The sequence below is a fragment of the Zosterops lateralis genome (assembly GCF_965231275.1).
Source record: "Zosterops lateralis genome assembly, chromosome: Z".
Lineage (NCBI taxonomy): Eukaryota > Metazoa > Chordata > Aves > Passeriformes > Zosteropidae > Zosterops > Zosterops lateralis.
In genome coordinates this window covers 2,990,645-3,011,302 of record NC_139800.1, presented here as the reverse complement: position 1 = coordinate 3,011,302, position 20,658 = coordinate 2,990,645, and the positions used below count along the sequence as shown (strand labels likewise).

The 20,658-nt window shown below is 36.7% G+C and overlaps 1 protein-coding gene and 1 long non-coding RNA gene across 6 annotated transcripts in view; one reads left to right on the top strand and one right to left on the bottom strand.

Annotated features, from left to right (window-relative positions):
• Positions 1 to 4,720: 4,720 nt before the first annotated feature.
• Positions 4,721 to 14,998, top strand: LOC310922409. The gene is made up of 3 exons (XR_014592422.1): positions 4,721 to 4,764; positions 9,805 to 9,873; positions 14,898 to 14,998. It is a non-coding gene; the product is annotated as an uncharacterized lncRNA (long non-coding RNA).
• The window catches only part of GLIS3 (GLIS family zinc finger 3), a 170,151-nt gene continuing 160,149 nt past the window's right edge, over positions 10,657 to 20,658 (bottom strand). For all 5 annotated transcript variants that reach the window (XM_083882937.1, XM_083882939.1, XM_083882940.1 and 2 more), the window contains 2 exons: positions 16,191 to 16,370; positions 10,657 to 14,971 (listed from right to left, as the gene is read on the bottom strand). In XM_083882937.1, the coding sequence (XP_083739063.1) occupies positions 14,835 to 14,971; positions 16,191 to 16,370 (317 nt within the window). In that variant the 3' untranslated portion in view covers positions 10,657 to 14,834. The remainder of the gene's footprint in view (positions 14,972 to 16,190; positions 16,371 to 20,658) is intronic.

The window sequence follows — 20,658 nt, the reverse complement described above, 5'->3', positions numbered from 1 at the left end:
GTAATCTGGTTTTTGGCTGTGGGAGTAGGAGTGTGTGTTTGGTTTTTTTGTTCTGTGGAGCTTTTTATTTCCTGACAGACAGCAGTTTATCTTTACTTGTCTTTCATTTATGAAACTTTAAGAGTCAGAAGTAGCACACTGGTTTGCTATCAATGTTATCTATGAAATTGTAATGATGGGATGTGTTGCAGACTCCATTAAATATGGAGTGCAATAATAACTGAAACTGACAATTTGAAGTATGAGAATGAACTAGACCATCCTTTGCCTTCTTCGGAATAGATGAAATTGATTCAGTGTTCACTTTTTTATTCAATCTATTTGGAAGAATTCTTACAAGTTGATTAACATTTATGTCCTCTCATAAATGTGCGCACTAGTATGTAATTCCCTGTGCACTCCCCAGAGTAACAAATGCTTCTGTGCTTCAGAAGGGGAGAAAAGTGAAAAGAATATTGTGATTGTAACAGTGAATAATACTTGCTGTGATTTTATGACTCCCCCTGATTAAACAACTCTTATGCCATACCTTTCAGTGCTTTAAAGAAGAGCAATACAATTGAAACTGCTCTGCAGAAAGAATAATGCTGCTGTTTAGATGCTTTGGATTATTTTTCCCATTTCGTAAAGATGTTATTTATAGCTTTCTTAGTTGAAGCTCCCTCCCCTTGGACAAGTGTGACAGCCAGATTAAGCCAGAGAGTAAGTTTACTTTTTAAAAGTAATTAACTTTATAGGCTATTATCCCTGTAAATGGATGGATTGTATGAGGAAAAGTTAAATATACTAATGCCAAACTTTTTGAAATTTATAGGAGAACAAACCAGATAAAATTAATTATCAGATGCAAGGAGTAGCAGTAGGAAGTGTGATAGCACAAAGCAGAGAGTAGTCATTATTCTACTTTCCATTCACAATTTTTGCTGACTCCTACAAGAAAGTGCTCTTGATTTCATTTCATTTTGGCTTTGTTTTCTCCTGTATTATTATTAGAAATAATTGTAACATTCTCTGAAATACTTGTGAAATCTGCTCATTTTACCCATTATAAATCTGTAACTTTGGCTTGGAAGTTTCTTCTTAGGTTTTAAAGAAAGAAGAAGGCTGAGAGAAGATTTTTAGTGCTCCAGCTATGGATTTTGCCATCTATTTTCTGCATGTCCTTTACTTTAAGTGCTAATAGTTGCCATCATTAAATGCTAGTTCCTTCAGCTGACTGCTAATAACCTGGCAAACATGGAGCAGGATATTTTCACATGAATTTTATATCCTTACCATCTTTTCCAGGTAACTTACAGTAAGGTGTTGAAACTCTGAAAAATCAAAGTGTTTCAAAATGGGTCTAGAAGTAATTTCCTGAGGCATTTTCTTTCAAAAACATTTAGACACCCATCTGTTTCCTGAGTTAGCTTCTCAGCAGTAATGCACTTAGAATTGAAGATCAGTAGTTTATTCATAAAGTTGTAATTTAAGGTAATCACTGCTGTTGGTACCTTTCCAACTTGTGCTGGTTTTTCCCCAAATGACTTCTTTGACTGATAGTTTACCGTTAAGGTGTGGATTTTGTGTTTCTTTGCTTTTAAGTAGCGCTTCAATTAGAATCTCCTAGAGTTTCCATTGCCTTTTTTTTTTTTTTTTTTTTTTTTTTAATAAACCATTGTTAGTTCTGCTGTTTGCAGCATTTCAGAGTCCTTTTTTACTTGTTTAACTGACTCAGAACAGTCAGAAATTTTAAGATAAATAATTTACTGTTGTTGTCATATTGGAGATTTTTATCTTTGCCTTTTCTTCCAGTTGCAGCCATCCTACAAATACATAGAGCCAGTTTGCATTGATTTACAGTGCAAACTGTACAAGTATGGAACTAAATCTCTTAGAAAAATCAATAAATACTGCTTCAATTCATGAGATGCATGACTCAAATATTCATCATCATCATCTATGGCTGTTTTTGAATCACTCTTACAGAGATTTTGTCACCATAAGAACTCGTCAGATTTGACTTTTGCATTTTGAAGTGCTTTACTCTACAGTTTACAGTTAATGGATGGCAGACAGAGATGAAAGATGTGCAGTGCAAATAGTTTTCCTCAGCATTACTAGGAGAATTACTTAGACATGGCATTGTTATCATAGAGTGATCACAGATATGGGCTTAATGGTTAACCATGAAGTGCATGAGTCACAGAGATTTCTGATGGTGCTTACTTCAGAGGATATTTTCCACTGGTGTAACACGTGAGAAGAAATGTAGCTGAATTTAAGAATACGTAATCATGCCAGTCCAGACTTCACTGTAGTTTGACTGTGGAAATGAGACCATTTTATCCACACTCCATCTTGTGTTTTAAGACTGCCAAGTAATAAATTTCTCACTTAATTCACTTTTGGGTCACCTTATACTGACACATCTCTGGCAGATTTGCTTTTGAAAAGTCAAGAATGTGTCATTGGTGGCAATTTTCTATGCATCTGCTTGCAAATAGTTTGTAGTTTCTTTATAGCTTATCTTGTTACCCAGAACATCATATTGAATATCCTTGGAGCAAAATAGAACTTCTACCAGCTGTCTTAAAAACCAAAATTCTTTTAAATATTTTTATAGTAGAGTATTCTTTTGAATTCTTCAGAGTCAGGGCTCCAAGGGAGTGGATCTGCACAGACTTCCCAGCACAGTCACCTTCTAAAGCTGAATGCCTGATTCTGACTCTGCCAATACAGATTTATGTCAAGCTAGTTCCAGGAATTTCAGAGAAACTGCTGTGGAATTTCACATTACAACTGCCATAATTTCACAAGTACATATCTGATCGGTACCAGCTTCCTACAGAAAGGAAAAAAATTCCTGTGAGCTTGTTTTAAGATCTCTCCTAAAGTTTGACTGTACTTTCCCTTGCACAGAAAACTGATATTTCAGTTTCATAGGCATCATATTAACTTCACAAATCTTTTTATCAGTGCAACCTTTCAAACATCAATAAAGTACATAACACATTTCTGCTAAACACAAGCATTCTATGTATTCCCACTGTAAGCATAAAAATAATTCCTTGGAAACAGTGACACCACTTCAAAATCACAGTAACTTAGCTCAGAACTGGAACTATCAAACGCAAAGGAAGTGGAACAAAATTAGCATTGTCAAGCAGTAGGACTGAGACAGTCAAAAAATTTAGAAATATCACATACCAGCTGAATGAGGCATGTCAACAGTTATAGGACTGATGGCACAGTTTCTTAGAGTTCTATGACTCAGCAGTGTTATTTGGGTTGGCATAAAATTGGAATTTTTTGAACAATTTGTATATTTTCACTTGTCTTATGCAACTGCCACATGTGTTACCAGGGCTGTTGCTCTGAAACAAATAGAAACCTCAACCCTCTGTTTTGTTGATTTTGTTTGTGCACATAATTTTCCTTGGTTTTATGCAAATGAAAAAGTCTCTTGAGCAGTAGAAGAAACACATGCTTGCAGTTGCTCTGCCTCTTACTAATTTCACTTTTTGCTTTTTGGTATTGAAATTGCTCAGTGGCCAGTATCAGATTTTGTTCTTCCTTGTGGATGCTTGTAAGTTTTTACGAAATAAAGAATCCTTGAGCTCAAAAAGGCATGAAGAGACCTTCCCTGACATTCTCAAGAATATTCTAGACTCCTATGATCCCAAGCAAACAGGCAGGTGTGGGGCCTAGATCTCTCAGCAAATTCAGAGCCCAGGCATTTGCTGTTATTTTTATCATATTTTTATCATTTTTATCATTTTATTTGTCCTCTTGCTGCAGACAGAGGAAGGTAAAAGAGATAAAGCCTCAAGGTTGTTTCACTCAATTCCTGCTTTTAGATAGCAGCTCTTATTGTCTCAGCATGTTATTATTCCATAACAGAACTTACCTTGGCTGAAGAGAAGTTATGCTCACCAACATCCCTGAGCTTTCCTCAGTTGCTAACCTTGTAGAACCATGAGTAACACTGAAAGTGGCTTTGTTACTTTCAGAGATGTTTGATGGTGATGACCTTGTAGAAAAACAGCAAGTCCAGGAGATAAATCTGGGCAATGCATCTTTCCAATGTATCCTCACTTAGAAAATGCACATTCACAAAGCAGAGTTTGGGGGGCAGGGGTGGTGGGGTTTTATCTTTGCTCTGAATTTGGTCTGAGGCATAACTTGATTCTGCTTTTCAATTTTTTTTTTTCCAAGATATGCCATGCATATATTTTAGGGGGCTATCAAAATTATGTTGTTCAAGGAATTCATTAAGAATGTAACCCTTTGAAGAAATGTGGTCAGACAACCTTTTTCACCCTGTTGTTTCTGGAGTGCCCTTGCAGCCCACTAGGCTTTGTTACTGTGCAAAGACACATGTTTGAAATTTCCACGTACATTTTTCAGGATTAATTAACTGGAGGCTGTGAGCAGATTTGGAGAAGCAAAGAACCTCCCAATTCTTGCATATAAAATACAACCCTGCTGCCTCAAGCCTTTACACACTTATGTAGGTTAAATGATGTACAAACAGGTGACACACTTATTAGCTGACATTTTTTATTAAGTGCTCCATCTCCTCTGCTGAGAAGAGTAACCCTGTTTCTGGAGTGCATGAAATGTTGTTGTACTGAAAGCATGTTACCCCAGACATCTTGGTGAATTATTAACATGCCATCATGTCAGGTGCTCTTTGTCCCCTTTTTCTCTCACTCACTTCTGATAATTAGCTGAAACTCAGCATTCAAGAATTCTGCCTTTGTTAAATGCCTGTGGGATGAGGTAAGGCTACAGGATTAATTCCAACATTTTACAGACCTACACATAGTTTTAGCAAGTAGCAGCTTTGAGAGGCAAAAGAAGTAGATTACTCGATTTTTCTCTCCTGTCCACCAAACCCCGAGTATATGAAATTTAGATGAGCTTTAAGTGTGCTTGGCTTGATTTGTTATTCGTGTTTATTACAGGTTTTTGCACTATAGACTGTAGGAGAATCACTCTTTGTTCAGTTCAAATGGGGCTTAGATTAAAGCTAACACTTCTATGTCACTCATTCATAGACTTTTCTGTTATACTTCCTTCAACAAAAAACTGGATGAGAAGATCATAGAAGTTCTTCCTGACTTTGGGGTGAGATTTTCTCCCACACAGGGAGAAAGTATGCACTTCTCACACAGGCACACTTGATTAATTAAAATGAATCTCAGGGTATTCAGTAAGTGCCACAGAAATACCAAAGAAGACTGCATACCTGGTTTCTGTTCTCTCTCAAAAAATGCGAGACACAAGAGTAGAGGAATAAAAGAACAGGAATTGTGAGTGCAAAATTCTCCTCTGTGGTATAGTTTATGGTCAGGGAAGAGTGGATGTACAACTGCCATGCCAAAATGACAGTATTTGTGAACATGGCAACTTGTTACTAAACAAGTACATGTAGTAAAGTGCCATTGAAAATCTGCTCAAGGGTTTACATGGAATTGAAATAAGACTCTCAAGTGCAGTGGGCATAAAATCAAGGTAAGACAAAATTAGATGGCAAAACCCCACCATTGCAAGATTTTCCAGGTTGTAAGCAATGTAGGTTGCCTTCTAGTAAGTAGTGATTTCTTGCTTCTGATTATGTTTGCACTAGACTGAAAATATGTAATTTATAGTCTTATAAGTGCTACTGGAAACTATAACCACAAATTTGGGTTAATGATGCCTTCGCCTCTTGGTTTAGAGAAAAGCCTTGAGAGCTTTGAAAGGAAAAAGCTTTTATCAACTTCTGTATGTTCTTTCTCTGTCTCTGTACATATACAGAGATATATTGTACTGTGTTGTACTATGACTTTTTATTTTTTCCTTCACATATTACACTTCCTTAAGTGATGTATTTCCTGAACTTATCTCTGACTTATGTTTAATTTTGAATCCAAACTTCAATTCAAATTTAGACTTGTGTATGATTCTCAAGCAAGACATACAACATTAGTTTTCCTACTTACATTTTTCTGCAAAGAGAAAGGGGTAAGCTTACCCTCATTCACATTTGTGCAGCCCCAAAATGACTTTAATGTCTAGTGTGTTTTGTCAGGAAGACTTTCTGAACAACTAAAAAGAAAAGATATCATAGAAGAGAGAACAACAGAGAAGATGCTTTCTCCCTCTCCTTTCTTAGTACTGATTCTAGCATAAAAAATATACTAAAGCCACTAAACAGAAAGATACAACAGTAAGAACAAGATTAATGGGGATTAATTGGATGCAATATGTTGCATTAAGGGGGAAACTGCCCAATATTAGGTTTCTGCTCCAGTTTTTCTCTAGTACAGGCAGCCAGAATTATCCAGTCCCTTTGGTACTGCCCAATAACCACAGTCCTCCCAAATCCAGTGTAAAATGCAGCTGGCCATGTTTCTGAGAATCCTTCCTGCTGGGGGGATTCTCAGGCAGAGAGAGTCACCAAACCCACCGAGCTTTGCAGAAAGTGTGTTTGGGAGAGGTGCAGGCTGTGGTCAGCTGTGGGGCACATTGGTCTCCAATTGCTTCAGGGAACCTTTTGCCATCAGAGTCCTCCAGTTTGCATCACCAGGCCCAGCAGTGGTAAAGGAGCATCAGGGTCCCTTTTAGATATCATTTCCCTTAAGGCCCTTGTTTATCTGCTAACAGCCTTTATTGTGTGTGATGACTTGTGTCAAGCCATAATTCATACAGTGAAAGTAGTAACTTTATCAGTAAGGGATGAAAAATTGATCAGACAAGCATTCTGGCTTCTGCTTGTTCCTGTATGGCAAATGTCCTGTTAGAGATCACACAGTGATGTGAAAGTAAAATGAAAGGTAATGGGACTGGTATGATCCATTCTTCTAGTCCTTAAGCCATTAAGTGTAGCCTTCTGGACTACCTTAGGGTTAAGGATCAAAGAAGAAAGCTTACATAAAGTAAATGCCATGAAGTTACTATTAAATAAATCCCTTTTAGCTAAATTCAAACTTCCTCCTCCTTTACTCAAAGCAGGTTTGTTCAGTAGCATGTATAGCATGTGATTGCTATGAAAAAGGCCCACCAAAATAGAACGCCCAACACAAACTCTTGCCAGCACAAACTCTGCACCTAACAATCAAATGGGCTCTAGAGTACCTGAAACACACAGCTGCAAGTAGGAAAAATGTGCAGCAACAAGATTATCGCAGTGGATGTGACTGCCATTCCTCCCAGTTCAAACTTTCAAGCAGCATTTCCATTAGTTGGAAAAATCACCTTAGTGATTTTTAGGAAAAAGTTAAAATCACCTTATTATAAATGTTGGTTCAGCTTTGGTTTGAGTAATTCTGATTGTAAATCTGTACTGTTCTGCTTTATGCAGATTTTATTTTAGCAGGTTTCCTAAAATTAGTTTAATCATTTTAATACAGTTTCTCTTCTATACATACCTAGATGACAAAACTGCTGTTGTATTCAATGCTGTTGTGGACTGTCTTAACAAAGTCACAGAAGACAAAAGTGACATTGGAACTAGAAAATTTTACTGTGGTGATTCTGGCTTTTTTTTTTTTTTTTTTTTTTTTTTTTTCTTTTTTTTTCTTTTTTTTTCCCCTGCCAAAGTCAGGACGAATAATACACACTCGGTGTTTGGACTTGGATGTTTATTTTTTCTTGTCCATTTACAGACTCAGGAGCCATGAGCTCTAACTAACTAGCAAGCTAGCAAGCTAGAAAATGAAGGTAAAATAGAGTACTTCTCTATCTCCACCAGGTATTTTCAAGGACAATCTGTCCAATTATGAAATGTAACCTAAATTATTTTTATTTGAAACCCAGTAACTAAATACTTGAAATCTGCAGTGCAGACTCCACCAACCAGTTACACAAAAACCACCCAAACCCAGGGAGAAGGAAGAGGAAGGTGAAGAAGAAGGACTTAGACAGCACCCAAAGCCCTCCCTCTTGACTTACATGCATCGTTTTATATATATATATATATATATATATATATACATATATATATATATGTCATATATGTATACTAAACCCCCAAATTCTCATTTTCCAGAATTCCAATATTTTACCAAGCATTCTTAGGCTTCTACAGAAGGGTTGGGAAAAAGAAAAAAAAAGCATGATAAGAATGCAGCCTTCACTGATTTTAAACTTCCAGGGTAAAACCTTCCAATTTCTTTTAAGAACTCTCTTGACTCCTCATTGCATAAAAGTTTTATGGTGCAATGTAACCCTATTCCCACTTCTTCAATGGATAAGCTGGCCCAGTATTACTTCTTTAACTCTCCTCTCTAGGGAACTTACTTTATACTACTAATAAAATAATTTATTTTAAAGTATCCTTCCTCTTCCTCCAGTCAAAGATAACTACAGGTTAATTACAACTGTGTGCTATGCAAAGTGGTGGGTTAACAAGTGAAATCACAATATTGCCAGTCTAGTAATTAGGATTGTAAATATGGCAGTCACTTTTGCAGAAGCCACTCTGGGTTTTATTTTTCCAACAGATTTTACCCAGAATTTTCAGGGACTAAGAAGGCCAGCTCACCCTGTCATGAGTTTAATCAATCTCACTCTGTCCATTCCTGGAATAGCTGAATCTAGATGATTTACGTGCAGCCAAGCTTGATGTTTGCCCACTGATACATTTTTGATCAAAAGGAAAAATAAAAAAGTGTAATATTGAGGAAATGGTTATTTTTTTCTTCTGTCTGCCCACATGTATTTGTAAATGCTTTATCCTGTGTACCTAGCTGCAACCATGCATAAGGTTTGCATTTTTTAGTTATAACAAAGGCATGTTGGAGCATTTAACTAGACACATAGAAAGGTGTTCTTTGTTACAGTTCACTGAACTAACCCATCTCATTTGTGAATCATTAATGATACTGACTGCTGGGTAAATTTACTTTGGTTGTAAATCTATAAATGGCATGGGAAGATGTGGTAGAATGACTTTTCATACTTAGCTTTTAAATGAGAACATTATAGTTTCAAGGAAGGTGAAGGAAAAATATAACATTTTGGAAGAAGACATAGGAACCTTAAAAGAGCTAACATTTTTCATTCTGTGAGATTAATTTCACTATTCTGTTTCTTGTAGTTTATTGCAGTGAGTATACCCAGTCATGCACAAGTTGTCCACTTTAAGACTATCCATTGAGGGAGAAAATTTTTAAAACTGCTTTTCAAGGAGTCCTATTTACAGTGGGTAAGAGACACAGTCTAAAAACAGGGGATTAAAAAATATATGATGTTAGTTGGAGTTAACAAAGTGATCCAAGGTAGGAAACAGCAAGTTTGAATGAGAAGCATTTTCTTGAGCATCATGGCGTGAGTCTTCCTGAGGAACATGGTCTAGGAAAATGCTCAGTTTTGTTTTCATATAGACATCCTCACTCTTATCTGCAAATATAAGTTATTGCGTAATTAGGTGCTGTAAATACGAGTAGATACATATTCTGAATGAAGAATTATGTTTATTTTCTTTTCCCCTCTTATTGAAGGAGATTGCTGTACATAAAGCTTTACTGAAGTATTTTCCATTAGGTCAGAGCTGATATAAATTCATTAATGCAGGGGGCTTTGGCACAGTTGCATGGGAGAACTCACAGCTCAAAGTACAAACAAGCAATGAATTAACATTGCCTCTCCCATCTCCTCAGATTTTTATCTTGTAAGAATTTCTGATGTTTCAAGAAAGGATTCTGTTCTGAAATAGGAAAACCCCAAACACCAACACTTTTATCAAATAAAAAGTCTAGATAACTTCTGTTCAGATATTGTTCTTTGGAGGAATATACCTGTCACATAATGACATAATAATAATTTTTTCTACAGGATAATTTTCAGGACATCATGAGACACTGGTCCAGCACAAGCACACAGGAAAAAGCAAATGGCTTTGAGGTATTTCGAGCCACGTTACTTTCCACTGCATATGGAACTTGTATACTGCTTGTATACTTTTCATTTTAAGAGCTCTCCATTAAAAAAATTAAAGTTGAATTTTGGAACACTTGAGTTCAGCAACTCTGAAAGAATTCAAAGTTCTTCAAAGTTCTTCAAAGAATTATAGAATTCACTAACAACTATTTGCTAAAACATGGAGCATTTTTCCTACACTAAATTAAGGTGCAGGGTAAATAAGATTGCACTGGGATAAGCTTGTTTTTAGCACAACTCTACAGGATCACATATAAATGTCAGTGACTGTGGGATTAGTAGTTTTTTATCTGCTCTTGGTGACACAGAGCCATTCATGTCAATAATTTCAGAAGAAGATCAACTAGGACCATTATTTTAAAAGGTCTCTTTACAATCCTGTAACGGATTTTTTTTGCACTTAAATGTTTTATTAGTTTGTATTTTGTCCTTTGATTTCTAGTCCAATTATGTGGGTGTGGTAGAGGTAATTTCTTATCTCCTAAGCATGTTGGGGTTCTCAGGATGTGTTTTGGACATAAGCATGCATCAACTTCTGTCTCTGTCTTTTGTTTGCATTTTGTCTCATGCAGAGTTTTTAAAAAATGCTTTTTCCCCTTGCATTAGGTGCTCTGAAATAGTTTAATTGCTTATGTTAGAAACAAGAACAAGACAAAAGCAAAATACCTTGACATGTTGTACTGCCAAATCACACAACCAAAGAAACCCCCCCCCAAAATTAAAAAATATCACAGCACAAAAATGTAATTAAATTTTCTTCTTTTATTTGTGTCTCCACCCAGGGTGTAAACACACACTGAGGCATTCATTTATCTCTACAAATCTCTAGCCTCACCATAACAACAATTAAATCCAGACTTAAAACTCTGAGCCGAGTGGGTTATTCTGAGAAATCTCCAAGAGTTTGCTCCCTAATTCTGTTTCTAATTATATGAATCCATACAAATACTAGTAGTTTTATGATGAAGGACAATGGCTGGAGCAGTTACTTTAAGGGTATCTCACAATAATATGTTCTGTAGGTAATGTAATGGAGTTACAATTTTCCAGTTTTATTTTGTACCGTGCACACACACCTTTCACTTTTACCTTTTACATAAAACAGAACGTTACGAAACAGGACAAAAATAACTTATGATTGTATGAAAAATAACTGTAAAAAAAATCACAAAATTACACGTACTAGTAGAGCAAAAAGGTGTAACTAATTCTTTTGAATTTTCATTTTTTTTCATGACATGCAACAGACATTTCTTTAGAGCAAGATATATCAGCCAGATATACAGTATGGCAAATTAAGATCATATGTATAATATGTAAGCACGTATAAATACACAGATTACTCTGTAAGGTTTAGGAAAAACATAATCCCACTTTCTCTCCTCACCAAAGTGCTTTGTGTAAAAAATATTACACAAGATGCTGCTTTCTGCACAGATGCTGTTTTCTGTGCAGAACAAAAGGATTTATTTTTCTTAAATAAAAAAAAAAATCACTCAGCTAATTTTAATTTGTGGTCTTTTTCTTTTGCTTTACCTGCTTCAAGGAAATACATATATATACAAAAAAGCCCCAAACCAAGAACAAATATTTCATACAAACAAGAAAAAAAGTGCCATTTAAAAAAAAAAATCTGCCATAAAATTACACAGGGAAAACAAGGAATAAACAGTTAAACTGTAGTTTTTATACCCATTCACACCTTTTCAAGAGAAGCTGAAAACAATATGCAGTGTGACAGATGGCCTTAGCACTGCCATCCTTCAGCATCTGGTAGAAGAAAACCACAATGCCTGTGTGTTTGTGTGTGTTCACACATAGAGAGGGAGACCCAAATACACACCTGCACTCTCATACACTCCCATTTGTACATGTGCACTTTGAAACTGCATTCAATATTTCAAACTCCAGTGTAGAACCGTTCCTGATGCAGATATAAACAGACCACTGAGTCAGGAAACAGCTGAATTGTATAAAAGGGTAATTGTAGATAATTTCTTATGAATATTGTTTAATGTCCGTAGTCTAGGATAAATTGACCTCTTAGATATGAATCCCTTTAGAAAGTTAACAACATGGCCAGTGGAATAACAACACAAAACTCACTGAGGCACAAGTATTTGCAAATAACTCAGTTATGCAGACATAACCCACAACACTGTATTTTCTTAGGCACCATTTTTGATTGTGACAAACAGGATTCCCCATTTAAATACCCAATATATATGAGATACAAGGGGGCTTTCTATACAATTGCCCTCAGTGATTAAATGGATGCCTTGAAGTCAGTCCAACTCCAAAGAGAATAATGAAATAATAGTGAGGAATCCTCTTTGTCTCTGAATGAGAAGTAAACAAAGGCATTTCTTTTTACAGACTGGTAGCCCACATTCATATGCTTGATTTGACTGCTCTCCAGGGCTTTCTTTTTAGGATTAAGGCTCATGGAAGGCTGTAAATATACATATTATATGTATGTGAAAGAATGAATTAATAGCTTGCAAAAGTTTCCTTTTTTAAATGTAACTGATGAACCCCCAAGTTAAAAATGCCCTTTTTGAATTCTGTACTCTCACTTCCCTTTGGTCAGCATGTTTCAAAATGTATAATCCCCCAAGTCTACAGAAAGGTGTACATTCAGATGCTAGAAAAAAAAAAATATTTCAAAAGGTTTAAAAGATTAAAAGTAGTACAAATTGGAAGACAGCAACAGTATCTCAGTTTTGTAAACAGCAATGGACAAATTCTGGACAATCATGTGGTTAAAAGAATTTTGAAGGCTTTATATATATATGAAAAAGGTATACAGATACATGTCTATGCATATGTCCACACGTAGTCTGATTCTGCCCGTGTTGACTTTGGTGGAACAAACCACAATTCCACACATTTGAAATTGAAGTGTTCAATGTGACTAATCATTCCTACTGAACCAAGTTATGCTTGTGCAGTGACCACATCATGGGCTTTGAGACAGTACAAAATTAAAGGTTTATTAAAAAGCAAAACTTGCCGTCAATAATGTACATTATGAAAAAGGATTTTTCTTTTTTGGGATTGCACATTTATGGCTGTGCAGGATGCCTGGTGTCACTTAACCCAGTGCAAATCCCACGTGGTAACATCCAGACCTCTTAGTGCAAGCTGGAGCAGGGGGACACATCCTCTTGTGATGTGAGAAGCAGAATATGTGGGGGAAGAACTTAGCACAAAATTAGCTGTATTTTAGTCACTTCTCATTGTACTTCATTTATGTGCCATGGTTTAGCCATATATTCTATGTATTGGATGAAAATCTCTCCAAAAAATATGTAAGCACGTGACTGCACATAAGAATATACCTCATGAATACAAACCTCAAAAGATTGCCAGTGTTCACAAACATCTGGACATAAATTCATCTACTCCACATAATTGCTGATTAAATTATGAATTTGGGCCAAAATAGACTTAAAAACCCTCAAAAATTTGCCAGGAAAGAAAAAAAAAAGTTTGTATAAACCATTTTTTTTTTTTTAAGTTCATCTTTTTAGAAGAGTGATTTCAGAAGCATAGTTATGGTCCAGCCTGCAAGTGTGAGCTTTTCTGTCCTTACTCTTTCAGGTCATGAGGATATTAAGATGTACACTACATAGTAAGAAGTCCACAAAATGGGTGAACAGGAATTAAAACCTAAAAACTCAGCCTTACTAATGTAAGAGTTGTTCTCAAGGTACACAGGATCACAGTGATAAAATCTCCACTGCAAAATACTGGTTTTAACTCATAACCTTGCATGTTTTATGAAGGACAACCTAATTTGCTTGCATCCTGGACTAAATTTGAGGACCTTGAGCCTGACATTGGTCAGAAAAATCAAAACCACCAAATCAGTCCAGTTTTATCTCTCTAAATAACCAAAGGACCAATAGTACACTTAAGAGTGGTTCTTCCTTCTGAAAATGTGTTATGGAAAAAGATTAGGACAACCAAAATTTAATTGAATCAGCACAGATAACTTCTTTAAAAAATATGTGGAATTTAAGGAAGAATCTTTCCACAAAATATTTTAAACCTTCCTGCAGAAGATTATAGCACATACAGCAACAATGCTCTACAATCTAATTAAAAAGCAACTGAAAGTTAAAATGCATTTATGCTTATCTAGCAGATGTGCTAAATAGAGACAAGGTCCACATAACTTCTTGTGTATTTAAACCTTCTTATTCATGCTTAAGGGGTCAGAATGAATATTGGGAAAACAGTAGTAGCCAAACTGTATGGCTTAAAATAAAGAGGGAAGGAAAGGACACCTAACCTGAGGCCTGTAAGAAATCCTCTACCAACAACCTTTGATCCAAAAAGAAGCCACACGAACACCTCCAATAGGTAGTGCCAACATACATGTCTAATTTCTCTTTCTTTTGGATACTGGTGTGTGTTAAACTTTGGAACTATCACATGCAGACAGGTTGTGCAAAAACTGTATGCCTTTGAAATGTTTGCAGTGTGCTCTGGTTTTGCTTCTTTTCCTTTTCTGAAAAAGGAATTTCCTAAAGCTGTGTTCTTCTGGAAGTGCACCCATTCAGCTTGAAAGGATTACAGCCAACAACCAGTTTTATTATTTGGTCTCTGAATTCCCTTTGAGAAATTAAAAGAAGAAATAATTTTAAAAAGAATAGTTGCTGTACAACAGATGAGAAGAAAAGAAACAATTTCTAAGGTTTTGGCAAAGCTTGCTTTCTCTAAACATTCTCCTTCTCAGTTGGCTGCTTGATTAAATGAAGAATGCTCGGTAATTGCTTTTTTCCTCTCCATTATGTATGTATATTTAGTCATATCCCCATACATACATGGCAGTTTCACGGAGAGAAAATATTTGCAGGGCTGTAACAGAAGGGCAAGATGAAACAGAGTCAAGTTGCTGGAACTAGATTTACATTACTTTAGCCTTCAGTGAATACAGAAGAAAGCTGGCTGGAACAATGATCCACTGCATTTACTTGTAGGAAACTGCTGTCCTCTGGCACGCTGCAAGCTGAGTCACCAAAGATACCCACAGACCCTGCTGGAAAGTCATACACTGGGAGAAGAAACAAAGCAAAAAAAAAACCCCAGTTAGTAAGTAGGATAACTATATGATGAAGCATGTCCTAATCCTTATGCATAGAACTGGAAATGGTTTTAGATCAAATACACAAATAAAATAAATAAACCAATATATGTATGAAGTTAATCACATAATTTACTGCATTCTAAGGGAGGAATTTTCAGTTCTGTCATAATTAAGTCTGAAGTAGAGCAGATTACATTGCATTCACTCCATTTAGTGGGTGTTAAAATTGTGATAATTTTTTAAATAAACCTCATGCTTGTTTAACAAACTTCATCATATTGAACACAGGATAAAAGACAACAAAATATTGTAGAATGTATTCATTGTAAAGTAGATTCTGCCACAGAAATTACTACCTTTTACAAGTGTCAGTAGCAATCCCAAGAGGAACTGTATGTTACCGGTTTTTGCAAGCACACTCCCATCTTTTGGATAACGTTTACATACTGTGAGATCCCTCTTTGTTATTACAGGTGCACTGGCTTTGAAATACACTTCTGAAGGACCAAGACATGCAAGGGACTTCAAAGCACAATAAATGTTAAGTGGGTTGATTCATCCTGCGTGGAAGGACAGTAAACGACCTGGGCATTAATTGAGTGCTAAGATTAGGCTCACTGTCTCACACTGATCCTTTGCACAGAGATCTTTCATCCTTCCACAGCAGCATGCAAGCCCCTTAAGTACTTTTTCATCTAGGCACAGACTAAGTTAAGTGCACACAGATGAGTGTGCAATCCAGGCAGTTTTAGTCATGGAAACATGAATAAATGGAATTCAAGACTGATAAAAACTAAACATGCACCAAGCAAAATCAGTACCATGAATCATCTCAGGTCCCTGCCACAATATCTTCAGTGGAGTGGCTGCACAAATACCACAGAGGGCTCAGTGGACTGTGTTTCAACTCAAATACACAAGCCAGAGACTGTCTAAGCCCCACAGGACAGAACCTTGAAAAGCCTTTAACAGTGTGCAGACTGCACAAGGGCAGTTGTTACTGTCACCTGTGCTGACTGCTGTCCTCCCAACACCAACCACTCCACGAGAGTCTGAAAGCCATCTCCTCTTTGTACAGACTCAGATCTGTCCTGGCATGTCCCACCCAAACACTCATCTCCTGCACGTCTGCCAAAGTTCACAAACTGCACACACAATCATGGTGGAGTCACTAGCTGTGATTTACCTTTGATTCCAGAATGATCCGAAAAACTCCGATGGAAAATGCCAAGCCCTGCCTGGCCTGCTGATGTGAGAGCTGAGCAGTCAACAGAAGGAATCATACTGCAAGAAACACTGTCTTGTATGTTCTTCTGAGTGTCAGCATAATGTGGAGGGCAGAAAGTCTGGAGCTGCCCATAAAAACCTAGGATGAGAAGAAGGCTGTCAGTAAAAGACCTGGACAGGGATACAAAGGATATTATGTGGAACCATGGCCATGAGAATGATAAAAAACCCTCAACTGCCCAACCACCAAGTCCACAGTAATTTTAAATAAATAAAGCAGTAATGATATGATGCTCCCAAAACTTCTTCAAGTGGCTACTAATTTCAAACACATTCTGCTACATGGACATCCTGATTCCACCATGACCTGTGAGAGGCACTGACTGGCTAGGAGCTGACATTTTTCAGATTTCTCCCTTTACTGCACAATTCCATGTCTGAACTGGTACTCTTTAGAGTCACTCTGTGCATCTGCCGGAAAAATCCAAGAAAATGCTAAATTCAAAATAAAAGAAGATTACCCAAGTAAAGTCTGAATAAAATTCAAGGATCTATCACTGATGACCAGACAGCTGGCTGAGAGTCATGCATAGAGACTCTGAGCAAAAATTTTTTATGATGGAAAGGGAGCACAGAAAAGTAACATAAATTTCCTAGATACAAGTTCTTTTCACAATTCATTGTCAATTACCCATCTTTTAAAATACAGAGTCATAAACAAGAAACAAGCACATGTAGTTCTCTTCCCCTCAGTTATTTAGCACTATTCTAAATATCTTTGTGTCCATCTGCAGTGCATCAAGCCACAGTGCAGAGGTCTTAGAACTGAAGCCCAACATGACACAGCAAAACATTCAAACTTGGTGTCTTTACTTTGCCCAAGATAATCTACAATACAGCTGAATGTAGGATAATATGAAACCATATCAAATTCAGGCAGTAGACCCTGACCACACTTGAGATATCTGCTAGGGAACTAACTGTACCATCAGGTTTCTGTGTTTTCATGCAGCACTGGAAAAACTAAAAAAAAGGCAAACAGGTTGGCTAATAAAGTTCCAGCAATTTAACATTTCAGCTGCAATTCTGGATTGTATAAGTTTGTCTCTTATTAAATTGTTTAAAACATGCACACATTTACAACAGCTGCGTTTCTTTGAATCAGTACACTACAGCCAAGATTCATGATGTCAAGGTACAGAACAAACAGCTACTTTTCTGAATGACGGTATAACTTCCTTAGCAAAGTGAAATATTTTTGAATATGATAAAAGAGCTGTAAGCTAAAAGAATTACTTCTAAAAGCAAGTAGTTCTTGTATTTTTATCACATAAAGACCATTGTCCTGAGAGATGCTGAACATCCAAAAAGCCCTGGTAGACAGCTCAGCTCAAATTCACATGAGCAGTTGTGGTCCACACACATTTGTAATATTGTCCTTATCCTGTTGAACTGTTGTGGACAAAGATTTCATTATATATATGTAATTAATTACTTCCACAATTACAATTTCCACATGATAGGAAGTTTCTGATGGACATCTTTTTCCTCCTCAGCCATCTCTCTGCCTGTCACAAGGCAGAGAGAATATTTTCTCAAGAAAATCATTATAGTTGCCATTCAGAAATATGTGCCATGTATGAGTAGCCTTTGCTGCTATGGCAAGTAAAAATTCCAGCTGTCTTTGGTCTGCAATACCCCAAAATAGTGTTTCTTTGGGGTATATTTCTGCATGTCCACTAGGCAAATTACACAAACACCAAGTAATCATGTGGTACCATCTGGCTGTGAAGAACAAAAGGAAAAGAAAAGAGAGATCCAAGTCACATGCTGTACTAACAGACTGATTTGCAAATGTGAAAAAACAGAAATTATTCTGTTTATTAAAATCTTATTATTTGTAATATGAAGCTAAGTGTTACTAGTAGACCTGTCAGTATAGAGGCACTAATATAGATAACTCCTATCAGCTATCAATTTTTAAAAAGAAATGACAACTTTTCTTTTGTTTAAATGAATACTTGCTTGCTTCTTTTTTTTTTTTTTTTTTTTTTTTTTTCTTCCATGACTCAGACAGCTCTGGTCATCAGCTTAACTCACAAACACACATGAGCAGAGTCACAGACATAATTTTAAAGGACAGCTACATTTCTAGTGCAAAAATGTTCACAGTATCCGTTGCATCCTAAAGGAAGTCAGCTTTGCCCATGCCCAAAGAAGTTTTACCTTACTCTACACTACAAGCACAATAAATTTTCTCACTGTGAAGAGGGAACTTTTGCTGTTCTTTCCTTTCAAACCTACCATGTCTCTTCTGGCTTGTGTCAGAGCAAGCAATACCTTATTTTTGCAGCTGCCTGTGCGCTGTAGGTGCCATTGTCTTCAGACACTTCTCCTGAGAGTAGTTTTTCATGGTTGAAAAGAATCACCAGTACAATACAGGTGCTGGGCCAGTGGTTGCAGATTTGCAGCACCTGCACTATCTTATGTCTGAAACACATATTCCACTGGCATACAACAGCATCTAGCTGGGAAGTTGTCATTCCAGTCTCCAGGTCAGGATAGTTTCAGATTTTCAGTATTCAGTTTTCAGAATAGTAATACAGTAAAAGACACTACAGTGTAATGAAAGCAACAGAAGAGCTTCACTTCTACAGCTCAGTGAGGCATCCAACATCATCACTTCTGAACATTCCATGCAGCAAAGGATATTGTTGATTTCACGAGAGGAAGAAAAGGGAATATTTAGTCAATTATGTAATACTAACTGAGGCAATAGAAAGCCCTCTCTGACATTACTGTGTACATTGAGAATCACTCAGAACACGTAATGAAACTTGAACTGTAGACAATGTTCTCCCAAGAAAAAGACATTTCACAATACAAGTAGCTATTAGATACAAGAAGGCTGTCTTAGATCTCATACATATTCTCTCTAAAGGATATTCATCTGAGATCACCATGATCTTTTAAGATGTTCAGGCTCTCAGAAACTGTGTCTGTTTAGAACTTGTTTCCTTCAAAAAGCTTTTGAGCAATGAAACTCTTTCTTCCTTGATAAAGCAAATTTAAATGGAACTGACAAGTTTAAGACTACACACTGAGGCAAATTGTCACCATTGTCTAGCAGCAGATTGAGCTGAAGTGGCTGTAGTTACAGCACTTTAAATCTTGAAAAGGCAGGTTATGAACTGCAGGAGATAGAAATTAGCAGAGCTTCCCACAGCCACTTCTTGTACACAAAATAATATGGTGTGGAGACAACTCCATGGTGTTTTTCTGCATTGTAATGAATTGACCAAGGGAGACAGCAGTCTTTGTGTTGGTGCTGGGAAAACATGAACTCTTGAAACATCTGCTTTTGGGAGAGAGAGAGAGTTTAGGTAAAGCCTTTAAGCCACACAGCATGATGCTTTCAGGGTAGCGTATAGGATGAGACAGCTGTGCTTAAGCTGGAGGGAGTACATTCTGACAAAATACCTTGTACAGCGACAATAGATTACTTGGTCTTTGAAAAAACATTTAATATCCATATTGTGGGTGTTGAATTGCACTGTATTACATCCTTCAATGCTAAAAAAAAATTAAAAGTTTAGTCTACAATGCCTTCATACCAGTTTTAAGTACAAAGATCTTTAGAATTCAAACTTTGAGTTGTTATCTGTGTGCATATAATTCCTGTCAGCAAAGTCTATTTTCAACATAGGCTTTCCTAAGAGGGTGAGGCAGACACAGAAATGCTAATGTGGGACTAAGTATGGTACTTACTTAAACCTTAGGTTTAAGGTCCAAGCCCTTGAAAGTCAACCATTTTTTGATCTCAGAAGATAGTATTAAACTATAACTTAAATTTGGGAGTGTAATAGGCCTTCAATTCAAATGTGACATTCACTCAGGTGAGGGTCTCTGCTGGGCCTTCTTCTTGGAAAGAATGATGACTCACATCATTTAAATCCTAAGTCCTTTTAGGATCCTTTATTTAAGGATCCTAAATTTAAGTCCTTTTAAATCCTATTTGGACTATAGGAGAGGGAGATGAGAATAAAGCAGAATTTTCTGGCCTGCCCTGAAGAGAAGATGCCCAAGGAGACATAAAAGTGCACAAACTGGTGCAAGTCCTGTGTGGAGCAGCAATTAATCCAGGGTGATTTGTGAACCCCTGGGAAGTAGAATTTTTTTGGAAAATCTTCTACTTTGGAGCAACTGATTGTGCTCCTAGCTTCTAGAATTCCTAAAACTCCCACGGTCATGGCCTCCATGAAGGTGTTAAAGCCATCTATATAATTGAAAGACAATTTTTGTTCCACACGGAAAGACAGACCTTGATGTCTCAATACCTTTCCAGAAGATGAGTTCTTGCCAAAGGTTCAGCAAAAAAAAAAAAAAAAAAAAAAAAGGGAATCAAATAAAATGCTTTGTACTATGGA